The sequence below is a fragment of the Nothobranchius furzeri genome, chromosome 6, assembly GCF_043380555.1.
Source record: "Nothobranchius furzeri strain GRZ-AD chromosome 6, NfurGRZ-RIMD1, whole genome shotgun sequence".
NCBI classification, from domain to species: Eukaryota; Metazoa; Chordata; class Actinopteri; order Cyprinodontiformes; family Nothobranchiidae; genus Nothobranchius; species Nothobranchius furzeri.
In genome coordinates this window covers 29,302,514-29,318,303 of record NC_091746.1, presented here as the reverse complement: position 1 = coordinate 29,318,303, position 15,790 = coordinate 29,302,514, and the positions used below count along the sequence as shown (strand labels likewise).

Genomic DNA, 15,790 nt, shown 5'->3' with positions numbered 1-15,790 from the left:
AGTGTCGTTCTCTACATGGCAGAAAGTAGTTCCAGCACCTGTGTAATTGTGTGTATCACTGCGCGCTCTCGTCTTTTAATCGTCCTCTGTATTATCATGTTTGTGAAGCCTTGACGTGTCTTTTTCTAGTCACTAGTGGACAAACCAACCACTAACACGTAAAGGTGTAAAACGGCAGCGGTAAACCGGATGTGGAGGTTCGGAAGCGAGGGTTTCTGGAGCGGAGTGATTTGGGGGCGGGCCTCACTGCTTTTCCCTGAAAACGATGAAAACAATCTCAGCGTCTGTTTCGGGTAAAACGGGTTAATCTGCACTATCTTCATGCAGAAAAGATGCTTTTGCGTGACCGTGACGTGTGGCGGCCGCCGCTGATTCCTGCGGAACTTGGACTTGATAAGAGAAGCAATTAGCTCCGTTAGCCGCGCAGCTAGCGGCGCACCGGCCTGAGGGTCCCGGGGAACCGTAAGCCAGACACAAGTCAAGCAACGGAACGTTCTGTTGATCCAGTCCAGTTAACGGGTCTGGCATGGGAACCAGAACTGGGCCAGAAAGCGCGGCTAATGGGCTGAGCAGCCCTCCGGCGGGCACCGCTGGGCCCGCACAGAACACACCGTCCGACACCGACGAGGACCGCGAGTACGTCGCCGAGGTGATCTACAGCGGCTCCGAACAGGACTCTGACTCCGGAGACGACGAGGACACGGTGGGGTCCAGCGGGGACCGACGGGGCGTGAAACGGGAGAGAAGCGTCAATGAGGACGGGCGTCAGTCAGCGCCTTCCGGGTGTCTGAGCCGGGGCTACCGCGGGGGGAGCCCTGCTGTGTCCGGGGTCAAACCCGGGAAGAAGACCCGAGGCAGAGTCAAAATCAAGATGGAGTTCATCGACAACAAACTCAGGCGGTACACAACCTTCAGCAAGCGGAAGACCGGTATCATGAAGAAGGTGAGGGAGGCGTGGGGTCACCGGTAGCAGCAGTGTGTGTGTGTGTGTGTGGGGGGGGGGGGGGGGGGGGGGGGTCTAGATTTCTGCAATCAAAATGAAATAGTCTCTACCTCAGGTAGGAATCAGGATGGTCCCGACTTGCGCCTCACACCTGGACTTCTGTAGGACATTAGTGCTTAGAATGATTTTATTTTAATCAGTTGATAAAGCCAACAGTAAACATACAGCCTAGTCGGGATCTGCAGAAAGTGACTGGGCAGGAGAGTGCACAGAGAGAGTGTACATGTGGGGGAGTGCACAGAGAGAGTGCACATGTGTGTGTGTGGGGGGGGGGGTGCACAGAGAGAGTGCATATATGGGGGAGTGCACAGAGAGAGTGTACATGTGGGGGAGTGCACAGAGAGAGTGTACATGTGGGGGAGTGCACAGAGTGTACATGTGGGGGAGTGCACAGAGTGTACATGTGGGGGAGTGCACAAAGAGAGTGCGCATGTGGGGGAGTGCACAGAGAGTGCGCATGTGGGGGAGTGCAACATGTGGGGGAGTGCAGAGAGAGTGCGCATGTGGGGGAGTGCACAAAGAGTGTGCGCATGTGGGGGAGTGCACAGAGAGAGTGCACATGTGGGGGAGTGCACAGAGAGAGTGCACATGTGGGGGAGTGCACAGAGAGAGTGCGCATGTGGGGGAGTGCACAGAGAGAGTGCGCATGTGGGGGAGTGCACAGAGAGAGTGCGCATGTGGGGGAGTGCACAGAGAGAGTGCACATGTGGGGGAGTGCACAGAGAGAGTGCGCATGTGGGGGAGTGCACAAAGAGTGTGCGCATGTGGGGGAGTGCACAGAGAGTGTGCGCATGTGGGGGAGTGCACAGAGAGTGTGCGCATGTGGGGGAGTGCACAGAGAGAGTGCGCATGTGGGGGAGTGCACAAAGAGTGTGCGCATGTGGGGGAGTGCACAAAGAGAGTGCGCATGTGGGGGAGTGCACAAAGAGTGTGCGCATGTGGGGGAGTGCGCATGTGGGGGAGTGCACAGAGAGAGTGCGCATGTGGGGGAGTGCACAGAGAGAGTGCACATGGGGACGAACAGGAATGGAATTATGTTGCTGCAGGATCACAGCTGTTGACTTAATAAAATATATTTGTAAATATTTAAAATCCCTGTTTTTCTATTATCTTTTATGCTGAACACTATTATAGTTCCATTGTGTTCACCTGCAGTAACGATCAACGTTTTCTGATTCTGGTCTGGAGGAAGTTCTTCTGTTCTTCAAATGATAACATACACCATCAGAAATGGAATGGAGCCTACAGCAATAGGACGGTTCTACTGTCTTCATGTTATTGAAGCAATTGATCAGTTATTAATCCATGTAAATGTCAGTTTTGTGACCCTCTCCCCCTCCCTCCCCTGCAGGCGTATGAACTCTCCACGCTCACAGGTACTCAGGTGCTGCTGCTAGTCGCCAGCGAGACGGGTCATGTTTACACGTTTGCCACCAGGAAGCTGCAGCCGATGATCACATCCGAGACAGGGAAGGCTTTGATCCAAACCTGTCTGAACTCTCCGGACTCCCCTCCTCGCTCAGATCCGTCCTCTGACCAGAGGATGAGTGCCACCGGCTTCGAGGAGACTGACCTCACCTACCAGGTGATTGAGACGGACGGCTGCCCCGAGGGCACAAAGGTAAGTCCGGCTTCTGGCAGACCCACTGTAGCCTGCTTCTCCACTGAAAGCTGGAAAAGTAGGGATGAAAACCTTAAATTTGGTTCTTTAAATGAGCGGTTCTGTTTTAAAAACCCTGGATTAACTGTAGACTTGGATCTGGAACATCATCTAACTGGTTAGGGTTACCATCTTCTGCACCTGATTTGTAAAACTGGCAGCCTATTTTATTTATTTGTTTTTGCAGAGCCTCTCACAAATCTTTTCAACACCACATTGGAGATGAATGAAATTTCCTCAGTATGGAAACTATTTTTTGTTCCTTTATTAATGTCGTGGATTTCATCAATATGTTTATCAATAAACCCATTTCCTGTAGTGAAGAGAGAAGGAGACGATGAGCAGACAAGTCACCCAGTTATAACTGCGGCACATGCACGAGGCAAAATGCCCCGAAGATCTGGTCACAGTGTATTTAAACAAGGAGATAAAGGTGTGTGTTTGTGTGTGTGTGTTTGTGTGTGTGTGTGTGCGTGTGTGTGTGTGTGTGTGTGTGTGTGTGTGTGTGTGCTTCAGGACATTTGAGAAAAGGATTAAAGCAATAAAATATAAACTTTCCATAACAATTAAAAAGGGTGACTCAGCAGTTTTAACTAACTACGGACCAGTCTCTGATCTATCTGTGCAAAGCTTCGGAGGTTCGCGTGCGTGAGCAAATAAAGGTGTTTCGGGTCGGGCATCGAGCATCGACTGGAACCGGTTCCAACTGTTAGTTTTTCCCGGAATCGTTCAGTTTTTCATTTCGATTCCTAGAATGCCGACAGAAAAGGAATCCGCGGTCGATCTCCGTGGAAAAAATAAACAATCTGCAAATTGTGATCAACGCTTTTCAGAGCTGATCACAGCAGCTGTCTGTGTGCAGCATGAGCCCCCCCTCCCCCCACCCAGATGTAAACAAACGCGTCTGCCAGACTTTTACTCTGTAATATAAACTTAACTCCTGCAGCTTAGAGGAAGCGTGTTAAATACGTCAACACGGTGGGTTTAACCGAAGCTTAAAGAACAAACTCTGGACGGTGTGAGGTGAGTTTGTCTCACTGCAGAAATAAAAACACACACGGAGACAGAGGGTCAGCAGTCAGACGCAGCCATCTACGTTTTAGTTTCACTTCCTGTTCTGACTGAATGCTGCTGCTGCATGGAGGTGCAGTTCTCAGCCATCCTGGACATGATCATCCCAAATACCCCTGATTGAAGCACACACTTAATAATAAATAATAATGAATGATGTCCCAAACAAAAGCTTTTTTTATTTAATTATAAGCTTAGGTGTAACATCAGAGTCAGAACTGTTCTTAACAGTAAAGGTCGGTTTTCAGCACGAGGAACTTAACTTGGTGTCAGGTGTAACGACAAATAATGGTACCAAAACAGTTAAAATATATAAATACCAAAGAGTAGAATAAAGAAGAATAAGATTATCAGAACGATTTGAATACAAAAATGGCACCTATTTCATTTAATTTAATCATCTGCGCTTTCTATATATTTTATTGAAATCCACCAAACGGGTTATTTGGTTATCATTGTTATGCTGACATCATAGACAGGAATTCATAGACGACTGGGCGCTGGAGAGCATGGCCGCCATATTGGATGGGTCTCCTCACTGCCAAGTAGATGCAGAATACAGAAAACTGATAGAATTTTACATTTTAATGTATTTAGTTTAATTATATTTATAATTATCATGCCGTGCCATATCTGATTTTGAGAAAAACATTGATAAAATGTGTTCTTTAGTTGCGTAAGCACGTTCCTCGGTAGAAATGAGTGCACTGGGGGCGAAGGATGGCGGCCGGCCTCTGCATGGGTTTTTTCAACATGGCGCCCGCGCAGTGGGCGGAGTCTAACTTTTGACTCCGCCCACGTTGCGCCCCGCCCTGATCTGCATACTGCAGTCAGGGGCTACTTGATCATCCTGAGAGTTGTAGCTGGAAACAGCTGGACGTTTCTGGATAAGTTGGAGACGTTCAGCCTCTCATCCCAGAGGCTGCTTCCAGAGTTTGGTTGTGGTCAGAAACAAACACACTGGTTGTGCTGCAAGTCTTCTTCTTTTGTCTCCAAAACATGTTTTAGTCTAAATGAAGGTGATGTTGTTGTTCATAGAGTTAAAATTCAAGTTGAACTTAAGATTATTTCATCCAGTAGGACCTGTGGTTAGCTGGCTCATGTAAACATGTCATGTCTTCAAAGAATCTGAACTGGGAATCGACAGGAACCAGAATCGAAACAAGGAATTGGAATTGTTCAAAATCAAATGATGCCCAACGCTAGTTTCTACACACCAATGCTGATTTATCGTAATACCAATCAGGCTTCAGAAAAGAGGATCAGCACCTCCAAATCTGAGACCATGGTTATCGACTGGAAAAGGGTGGCTTGCCAACTCCGGGTCGGGGGAGAGGTCCTACCTCAAGTGGAGGAGTTTAAGTATCTCGGGGTCTTGTTCACGAGTGAGGGTAGGAGGGATCGGGAGATCGACAGGCGGATCGGTTCGGCGTCTGCAGTGATGCGGACGCTGAGCCGATCTGTCGTGGGGAAGAGGGAGCTGAGCCAGAAAGCCAGGCTCTCGATTTACCGGTCGATCTACGTCCCAATCCTCACCTATGGTCATGAGCTTTGGGTAATGACCAAAAGAACGAGATCGCGGATACAAGCGGCCGAAATGAGTTTCCTCCGTAGGGTGGCCGGGCTCAGCCTTAGAGGTAGGGTGAGGAGCTCGGACATTCGGGAGGGACTCGGAGTAGAACCGCTGCTCCTCCGGATCGAAAGGAGTCAGTTGAGGTGGTTTGGGCATCTGGTCAGGATGCCTCCTGGACGCCTCCCTGGGGAGGTGTTTCGGGCATGTCCTGCCGGCAGGAGGCCCCCGGGTCGACCCAGGACACGTTGGAGAGGTTACATCTCCAATCTGGTCCGGGAACGCCTTGGGGTCCTGCCGGAGGAGCTGGTGGAGAAGGCTGGGGAGAGGGCGGTCTGGAGCTCCCTAGTTGGGATGCTGCCCCCGCGACCCGGACCCGGATAAGCGGAGGAAGACGACGACGACGCTTCAGAAAAGTACAATCGCAGCTCCAACAAATGTGGAAATATTATTTCTGTTGCATCTCTTTTCATAGATGAGTCAAAAGCCGCCTCCAATCAGAACTCTTAGCCAGTAGCATGTTTTCCACCAGAGTGGTCTCTGTGCATTAACCATGACAGTCTGACTCTATAATATATACATCTATAATCTTGGTCTAAGATGCACTTTTTATGCTGATGATGATGTCATCGCTGGCACAAGCTGCTTTTAATTCAAACTTGTTGAAGCCGTCTCTATAACTCGCAGCTGTGTGTTTGAAACTGCTGAAGTCTCCCTGTAATCCTGGTACCGGTGTTTGGATCCATGCTGCTCATCCACGCCAGGTTCCTCTTACACCAGAGTTAAAGCGACGGCCGGTCTGACCGACAGGAAGAACATAAGATCATGAACTACATTCGTTTCTCACCTTTAGACTAAAACACAGGAAATGCTGCAAAACATGAGTTCAGATGGTACTCCCAAGTACCAGATGGCTCCTCTGACCCGTGCTCTCGTCACCGGCTTCCTCCACTCGTAGATTTTAGTTTAAGACCTTCTGGACGTGATCTGATCACCAGCAGGTTTTGTCCTGCACACAGACGCTGCAGGGGGCAGAGTAGGTGTTTGATTTGTTCACCCTAATTAATGTTGTTGATGAGAATCACATAAATGTTTCTGTAACATTTCTATGATTTACCAGCAGCTGGATCAAAACTTCTGCTTATAATCTTATTTAGTTGTCTCTGTCAGGAGCAGGTTGAGTTTACCTGCTCAGGTGTGACCCTTCTCCCCTCTCGCCTCCCCCTGCAGGACCTGATCAAGCCGACCTTCGGTCTGACCGCCGTCGCTCAGCCATCCTCATCCGCTTCCTCCCCCTCCCCCTCCTCAGTGCCCCTGCAGATACAGACCAGCACCTCCTCCTGGCAGCCTCCTTCCTCCACCAACGGGACGGTGTTTAAGACGTCAGCAGGTGTCGTCATTCCCAGTGGAATCACCTTGATGTCAGGTAGGTAGGCAGGGCTTCTTGCTCGTTTCTCACCAGCCTGACCCAGTTTATTCTGAACCGGTTTGCTTTGACCCGGTTGGGAGCATTCGGATTTTTGTGGATTGTGTCCTGTCTTCTCACATCTTACCTGTCTCTGGCCCCGCCCCCCTACCCATACCCAGGTACCTCACTACCCCCTGTCACACACACCTTCCCCCTCAGCCAGCTGCAGGCGCAACCCGTCACCATCCAGAACCCCACAGCCCCCACTGCCGTGCTACAGGCTCCGCCCACACAGCCACCCACATTACTCCGCCTCCCTGCCAACGTGTCACTGTCAGGTCAGCATGGAGCCACAACCCCTCCCCTCAGTGTGTGTGTGTGTGTGTGTGTGTGTGTGTGTGTGTGTGTGTGTGTGTGTGTGTGTGTGTGTGTGTGTGTGTGTGTGTGTGTGTGTGTGTGTGTGTGTGTGTGTGTGTGTGTGTGTGTGTGTGTGTGTGTGTGTGTGTGTGTGTGTGATTTTTCCTGTAGAACCGGGCCCTGGACCTTCAGCTGTCCCAGAGCAGTTAAAGCTAAACTAGCTGTGGGGGAGACAAACGGTGAGGAACTGGCCCGCTAACGGGATTTCCCGCTGCTCGGCTGGTTTTCCGTTACACCTCAGAACCGGCTCAAGTGGGGGGGTTTATCACAGCGGGGTGGCCTCCAGACTCAGAGCAGTAGCACAAGGTTGTCTGTCCTGACATAAAAACAACAATGGTGGACACTATAGTGGTGTGTTTAGATCAGCAAAAGGCTGACTGGTAGGTATGACCTAAATGTTGCATTGGGCCCTTTACGCAGCCGAAACAGCAGGGGGCGCTAGTGTCATAACCTGTGGAAGCCAACAAACAGCCAGGCAGCTGATGGAGGAAAGTGGATAAAGTTGAAAGTGGTGTAGGTCTACTCTCGGTGACCCAGACCGATGGAGGCCGGTTGGAGGCTGGACCTCAGAGATGAACACAGCCTGGACATCATGAGGGACACGCGGACGCGGGATCGTGTGATCGCCGAAGCTGTTTTTTCTTTTGCAGTGCTTCTGACTGACCCAGGATCTGTTTTACACATCCAGAGTTTTCCCCAGGTTTTAACTGGTGCCTCTACAGCGATGTAATTCTCGTCAGTGGTCCATTTCTGTCCTTCTCTCGTCACCGTGTGTGTGTGTGTGTGTGTGTGTGTGTGTGTGTGTGTGTGTGTGTGTGTGTGTGTGTGTGTGTGTGTGTGTGTGTGTGTGTGTGTGTGTGTGTGTGTGTGTGTGTGTGTGTGTGTGTGTGTGTGTGTGTGTGTGTGTGTGTGTGTGTGTGTGTGTGTGTGTGTGTGTGTGTGTGTGTGTGTGTGTGTGTGTGTGTGTGTGTGTGTGTCTTGAGTAGCTGTGCCCTGAAATGGCTGGACTGCTTCTCTTCGGTCTGATGGCTCAGACCTTCTGCAGAATGACCGTAAATCACACTACGCGTGTCAGATGTTGTAAATCACACTATGCGTGTCAGATGTTGTAAATCACACTACGCGTGTCAGATGTTGTAAATCACACTACGCGTGTCAGATGTTAGGGTGTACGCGTGTCAGATGTTAGGGTGTACGCGTGTCAGATGTTATGGTGTTTTAGAGAGGAAAACATCTGGGCAGCTCAGAAAAGGTCCAGGAGACCATCTTTGGTACAATAATGCTGGGAAAACTCACACATATGTTTCTAGTTGAGAGCAATTCTTGCCTTCAATTTTAGCTTCAGCTTTCTGTGTTTTTATGATGTCATTTCCTGTCAACCTTGTAAATGTTACCAAATAGTTCTGAATCTTAATTTGAGTAAAATGGTAATTGCAACATCTGCAAGAAGATGGCAGTTCAGTCTCACCTTCTATCATCTCATTTTCTGTTATCTTGGCTAATCAGGAGCTGGAGTCCCTCAGCAGCTGACGGCCATCCAGGTTCAGCCCAGTTCTCAGCAGGTCTCCACCAATCAGAGCAGCTCAGACACCCACAGCCCGGCCTCCTCCTCGGGTAAGTTTTTATCTTCGAGTCGCAACCTGTCCTGCAAGATTTTGTCTCCGTGTTACATTAGAGATCAATTATTCAGCTGGTTGAGAGAAACTGAAACATGACGAGGGTCTCTGGAGGGTATTACCCCCCAGACTCAACATGGGCGGGGCTTTAGCTGGCAACCACTTTTCCCAGTGGTGCACCTGATATGAGGCTGCACAGGTGCAACCACTCTTGTTCAAGGATAAAAGCTTCAACACATACACATTAGTGCCATATGATGGTCTGAAAATGCCCCCCCCCCCCAAGGTCCTTACAGCGGCAGGCAGCAGCAAATGTCATCAGATCAGGCTGACATAATTATTCATAATTTAGTAAAAATAAAATGAAACAAAACCCGGTGGGTAGAGTTAGGGGTGATTATACACGAGAGAGACGGCATTCCTGATCAACCGGAGAGTAGGGTTGTCACGGTAACGGTGTAGCGGTAAACCCCGGTAAAAAAGTTGACAATAATAATAACCGTCTTGTTTTAAAAAACTATATTATCTTGGTGGATTACCGTGGCTGCGGTGTAGGAGCCGTGACCCTTACCAGCCACCGTATCATCTGCTGAAGTTGCCGGCGGCACATGCGCACTTTGTTGTTTACAACCAAAACTTTCTTGAAGCTAAAGCTGAAATAATGGCCAAAGGAGGAGACGGCAGCGCTCAGGACATTTATTATCCCTCAAAGAAGACAAAGTGGGAAGTACGGGCATCTTTTGGATATTTGAAGAATGCCGAGGGACAGCTGATAGAAGACGGCTATCCTGTTTGCAGCACGTGCAGAAAAAGTGTCTGTGAAAGGCAGCAACGCTTCAAATCCCATGACACATCTGCGTGACCATCACCCACAACTCTACAGTCAACGCAAGGCAAGCTAACGTTAGCGTTTTAGCTAAAATGCGTGATCCGAGGATTTGGGTTGAGGGAGAATGCAACGAGTCGCTATATAAAGCAGCCGCAGCGCCGCTACCTGCATATAAACCGTGTCATGGACACCGCCATGTTGAAATGACGCTATGCATTACGGGGCTCCCAGGGGCAGGTAAGAGTTGGTCTCTCTCCGAGAATAATTATGAATTTAACAACGATTACTGCCTGATGACATTTTCCCACATCTGCAAAGCTCACTGGAAGGACACGAACCGAGGACAATATTTTCCTGATATAGGGTTTATTACTCAAGTAAGGGTAAAAAAGTATCTGATTAGAAGGCTACTTGAGTACTGAGTATCATCTGCTCTAATATTTTTAAAATGATGACATCAAACAGACAAAAAATAAGAAGTTATGGGCGAATATTGGTATTTTAAAGACTAAAGGGGGAAAATGTAAACAAATAAACAACATAATTACAAAATAACACTTTTTAGGTTAAATTTAGACACAAACTGAGGACAATATTTCCTGACATACAGGGTTTATTTAGTTGTCTGAAAATGTAACACGTTTAAAAAAAATACCGCGATAATACCGAAAACCGTGATAATTTTGGTCACAATAACCGTGATAGAGTGGGAACTCTGGAAGTTATTTGCTGATCTGACAGTATCTTCAAGATAAGGACTCCGGTCAGAGAGCAGGGCACGGAGGGACAGTTTTACGTATTTATTGACAGTAGAAGTATGGACATCTATACATTTCTGTGGTCCCGTGTGGTCTGGAAAATAAATACAAAGAATGATGTAAAAGGACTGTACAAATGGTGAAATAAATATGCAAAAAACAAATATATTCCCAAATGATGCACATTCAAGGGTTACACAGGGTAAATACTGACTTCCAGCCTCAGAGGCACTGACAAAATTATATGGTCTCCAGGGACCTCTGGTGGTCAAACCAAGGTACTGCGCTTGCAAGTACCACACTACTAAACCATGCTGCCAATTAGCCTGGCATTATACCACACCTCAACTGAACTGAAGTCATGGATGGATACACATGGAGTAAATGGAATAATACACAAATAAACCAGTATTTAGCACACATAACACAAATTAAGAAAAGTGAAATAGGGACCGCAAGCGAGAATAGCAACTGATACCAATTAAACTGTAGGAAGTCCCTCTAAATAATCTAAACAACATGTCCAGACAGACAGAAAGGATACTGAATGAACTTATAGGTTATTTATGTATCCATAGAGGTGCTAGGGTTCACCAAACTTGCATATCAGTCATGAACGCACACGAGGCTGTCTGCCACCACCAACAGCTTGGACAAAATGGAAGAAACGGCTGTACAGGAAGTGACTATCTAGAGGAAGTGACGTCACAAACTGGACCACCAAAATAAGAGTGGGGTAACTTTACAAATGGATATTCTACAACTGCATTAACTATAACCCTTTCAGACATGGCCGCCCCCGAATTTAGTTATAAATTCGAAAACTAGAGGAAAGTCGTATCAGGTGTTTAGCCAGAGTCATCTTCATCTTCCCAGGCTGGCACTCGCACCAGGCGCACAAGCATGATCACGGAGCACTCACCCCTCCCCTCGGGAATCTTCCCTGAGATGCTTCTGCCAAAACGGAAAACCCGCGTTGCTGGAGGAAACGAGGAAGCGCTAAACACCAGTCGCCATTTCCTAGGTCCAATGTCTTTCATTTTCTGTGACTTCAAATGGTGTTTTTCTTTTAAAATAAAATCTCGCAGTCGTTTAGCTTCAATACAATTTTATTTTCATCAGCCAGAATTCATACTTAAAAACCAATGGTCTGTTTCAGTGTGGCTCCGCCCACCTCCACTCCGACAAAACCCACCTACAAAGGCAAGGCTGCTGTTGTATTGGCCTTGGTACTCCAACGGTATAAGTACCTACCTTTCCTTTTGTTTTGCCATGTGCTGACGCCGATTCGACTCCCGGTGTTGGGAGTAATTTCTAAAGTGTCTAAATATTTTTGAATGTAATTTCCAAGCAGCGTTTTAGTTGATATTCTGATTACCTCACATGGTCTCACGTTGGTTAAATAAACAAAACAAAGTAAAAATAATAAAAAATAATAAAGATTAGTCCTCCGTTTTTAAACAGTTTACCAATAATGGGTTAAACCAAAAGTTACTGCTGCGAAAGGGAGGAAAACCTGTGGAAAACTACATGCCAGCCCATCACTAGAGCCTCTGGACCACTGAATCTAGTCTCTCGTCTCGTCTTCCTCCGCTTATCCGGGTCCGGGTCGCGGGGGCAGCATCCCAACTAGGGAGCTCCAGGCCGTCCTCTCCCCGGCCTTGTCCACCAGCTCCTCCGGCAGGACCCCAAGGCGTTCCCGAACCAGATTGGAGATGTAACCTCTCCAACGTGTCCTGGGTCGACCCGGGGGCCTTCTGCCGGCAGGACATGCCCGAAACACCTCCCCGGGGAGGCGTCCAGGAGGCATCCTGACCAGATGCCCAAACCACCTCAACTGGCTCCTTTCGATCTGGAGGAGCAGCGGCTCTACTCAGAGTCCCTCCCGAATGTCCGAGCTCCTCACCCTATCTCTAAGGCTGAGCCCGGCCACCCTACGGAGGAAACTCATTTCGGCCGCTTGTATCCGCGATCTCGTTCTTTCGGTCTTTACCCAAAGCTCATGACCATAGGTGAGGATTGGGACGTAGATCGACCGGTAAATCGAGAGCCTGGCTTTCTGGCTCAGCTCCCTCTTCACCACGACAGATCGGCTCAGCGTCCGCATCACTGCAGACGCCAACTAGCGGTCTGCGTTTGAATTGCACTAAAAGAAAAGAAAATACACAAATAATTGCATGTAAATTCTTCCAAAAATTTGATACATGGATTTTGAATATCAATATAAAATCACAGGATAAAATATCACAATATATTACCATGTCAATATTTTCTTACATCCCTAGTATGGTCTGAGGTGTCTTGTCCCATTTTAGATCACCAAGTGAAGGAAGTGTAGATGAAATTATCAGGTGATTAGATATATTTGAGAATTGAGTAATTATGCTGCCTAGACGTAGTAAAGCGTCATCTGCATATAAACAAATTTTATGTTCAGTTGATTTAATTTGGATTATTTTTAAGGGTCAGTTGGATGAGCTGTTGCTTCTGGGGCTTCAACAAAGATGGAGTTATCTTTGTTAGATGCTTCCAGCGTACTCAACTGTTTGTCAGATGTGGCAGATTAGGATTATTGGTGAGCTATTTCATTTCTTTTGCAAGGAAAATTATTTTTATAGTAAAGTTTGTTGTAAAAAGTCAATATTACTGATTTGAACAGTGATTAACAAAAGTAAACGATGCGAAAATTGTGTGCCTCTAAATTTTGTTCTGGTGCAGCTGAGAACTCACCAGTTCAACCTGAGAGAGCCACAACAAGAGGCTCCGCCTCCTGGGATTTTGGTGAGGTCAGGAGCTTTTATTGTGACAGAACCCTTAAGAGCTCCCTGTCTCTGTTACAGCGACTCTTCCAGTGTCCATAGTCTCCTCGTGTTCCTCCTCCTCCTCGGTAACGGGTCACATGATGTACCCTGGAGGTCACGCGGTGATGTACGCCACACCATCGTCCTCACTGACCGACGGCAGCCTCACCGTCCTCAACACCTTTCCCTCTACAGGCCACGCCCAGTCACATGACCCAGGTATGATGCAACGGAAAACGTTAAAGACAAATGTGTCCGCGTCAGAACGTTGGAGTCAACGCAATCCCGTTTTTGTGTTTTAGCCGTCATCCCGCAGGTTTTCCTCACCTCTCTGCCTCCTGTCGCTGCTCAGATCCCAGTCTCTGCCGTGCAGCTGCACCCGGTAACACACACACACACACACACACACACACACACACACACACACACACACACACACACACACACACACACACACACAATGTTTATTATTGTTTTAGTTTTTTATTGTTAAGCTTTACGTTTATCTGTTTTTATTGTTTCTTTTATTGTTGTTGTGTTATTTGTTGTTTACTGTAGTATGTCTTCTTTTGTTGTTGTTCGTTGTTTGTATTTGTTATTTTTGTGGTATCTGTTGTTTTGTTATTGTTTAGCTTTTGAATGAATTTGTTGTTTATGGTTTGTTTTGTTGTTTATTTGTTGTTTAGATGGTCATCAGCCAACAGAACAACAGCAGCAGCCTAGCGGAGCTGCAGGTTGTCAGTCTTGACGTCCACCAATCAAAGGACGATTGAGGGTCACATGACTTTCCCACCAGCCTTGTTGCTGATGGGCAGCAGAAGGTTCCAGCTCTTTATGACGCCACGTGGTCAGGTCACTCACCTGAGGACCAGGTCTAATCATGAGCCCCCGCCCCCTCGATGGGACTGAGAAGACAGGAAGTGGGAACCTGTTTTTCAAAGTTGAAGCCCCTGAGATGAGCCAGCTGTAGTCTCGGTGTTGTGATTTAGGTCTTTAGTTTTGTCAGGATTTAAACCTTTCCAGGTTTTCAGTGTTTGGTGTTCAGAAGCTTTCCAGACAACTCACCTGTTCAGGCTCTGCAGCGATGACCTCCAGCCTGATCTGCTGGACTGTGAGACGGGACTCGAACTAGACCCCGTTTACAGACCGCTGATGCTGCCTTTAAGGACACTCCGTTAACAAGAAACTGAAACTAGATCGCTAGACAGATGTGATGCTCAGCATTCACGTGTGTGTGTGTGGGGGGGGGGGGGGGGGGGTGTCTTCAATCAGGGATAACTGACAGGAAGTCATCTTCAGATTAAAACTCATCCTGTTCGTCGGACTCTACACGGATCCCAGTCCCATGGTCCAAATGAATGTTCTGCTGCATTTGCTGGTGTGGGCAGGGTTTCACAGACCTGACGACAGTCCTGGGACACGCAAACTCCACCAGCTGATGGATGAGGCACCAATCAGGATGGAGTCCTCACATCTGTGACATCTGTGTGTATTCCTGACTCTCTTGAAGACATCACTCCAGACCTATCCCTGTAAAGCCTTCAGGAATACTTCCTGCTGGATCTGGAGTGGGTAACTGGTTTGGGATTAAATGCCATCGCAGAAACTCTGAACAGTACTCGGTAGTCTGTACACAGGTTTCCTGACCACAGGCTGTAAACATGCATGTTATAGGTTAACCCTAGGTATGACTGGTTGTCTCTGTGTGTCCCTGTGATGGACTCGAGACCTGTCCAGGTGTCCCTAGCTTCTTGCCTGACATAACCTAAAACCCTAGTGAGGATCAAGCGGTCTGATAAACAAGTGTGCACCCTCTAAAGGGGGTTTGACTGTAGATTTGATGCTAAACATGAACCCTCTGGAGTTTCCTGAGCCTGACAACAAATGACTCGAGCACCTGTTGGAACTACGTCACATTTTTGTTGGACTGAAACATTGAACCACCTTTAAATAAAGAGTTTTGTGTTTAAACTGGATTTCTTTGATGGCTTCATGTTAATAACGCCTGTTATAGTGCAGATGGTTTTTAGAGAAGGTGCTAGCTGTTATTAAGGTTATATGACTGACTGGAAGGGATTTCCAAATCACTTATCTCTGCTGTTTGGTAAAAAAAAAAAAAAAACTAATAAAATGATTTTTTTCCACAAAGTTCAATGAATTCTTGTCAAGAGTTAGCCTCTACATAAACCGGTCTAGTTCTGGTAAGGACTGGATCAGAGGGAGTTTGGTTATTCCTGGTTCTGAGGCTTTGTCCGGTAACGTGTGTTTTGAGAGGAATGAGGCTCCAGACCAGATCTCAGATTTTTTTCCCACAGTTTTCTTTAAAAAATAGCTATGTGTCTAAACTGTTTTTATCATTTCTGAAATCACTCCTATTCTGATGTCGGCACTGGTTCGCTTTAGAATTCCTTTTATAATCCTGACCGTAACCTTCAGGGCTCTATGGTCAAGCTTCTCCCTATATTACTGAACCAGTAAGGCCATGTGCTCCAACCGAGCCCTCAGGTCTACAAACCAGAACCTTCTAGAAGTTTCAAAAACCAGGTCCAAGTGATGCCTTTTTCCAGGATGTTGTACCCTCGACTTTGGAATAAATGAACTTCCTAAATCTTGTGTTAGCAGTCTGGACACCTTTAAAAAGCAGCTAAAGACTAATT

The 15,790-nt window shown here is 47.4% G+C and overlaps 1 protein-coding gene across 2 annotated transcripts; it reads left to right on the top strand.

Moving 5' to 3' along the window:
• Window positions 1–115: 115 nt before the first annotated feature.
• LOC107393790 (serum response factor) lies at window positions 116–15,109 on the top strand. 2 transcript variants are annotated; one of them, XM_015972398.3, is made up of 8 exons: window positions 116–943; window positions 2,355–2,624; window positions 6,535–6,730; window positions 6,892–7,050; window positions 8,636–8,743; window positions 13,173–13,352; window positions 13,436–13,515; window positions 13,820–15,109. In XM_015972398.3, the coding sequence occupies exons 1-8, from the start codon at window positions 527–529 to the stop codon at window positions 13,904–13,906; spliced, it is 1,497 nt and encodes a 498-aa protein (XP_015827884.3). In that variant the 5' UTR covers window positions 116–526; the 3' UTR covers window positions 13,907–15,109. The 2 variants fall into 2 exon arrangements, with proteins under 2 accessions (XP_015827884.3, XP_015827894.3); XM_015972408.3 differs by lacking the exon at window positions 6,892–7,050.
• The last annotated feature ends 681 nt before the right edge of the window (window positions 15,110–15,790 follow it).

Bases quoted from the DNA above. Each gene is read 5' to 3' on its own strand.
- LOC107393790 (XM_015972398.3), top strand. From the start codon at position 527: ATGGGAACCAGAACTGGGCCAGAAAGCGCGGCTAATGGGCTGAGCAGC. The intron at 8,744-13,172 runs GTAAGTTTTTAT...TCTCTGTTACAG, and splicing joins CAGCCCGGCCTCCTCCTCGG to CGACTCTTCCAGTGTCCATA. The intron at 13,353-13,435 runs GTATGATGCAAC...TTTGTGTTTTAG, and splicing joins CGCCCAGTCACATGACCCAG to CCGTCATCCCGCAGGTTTTC.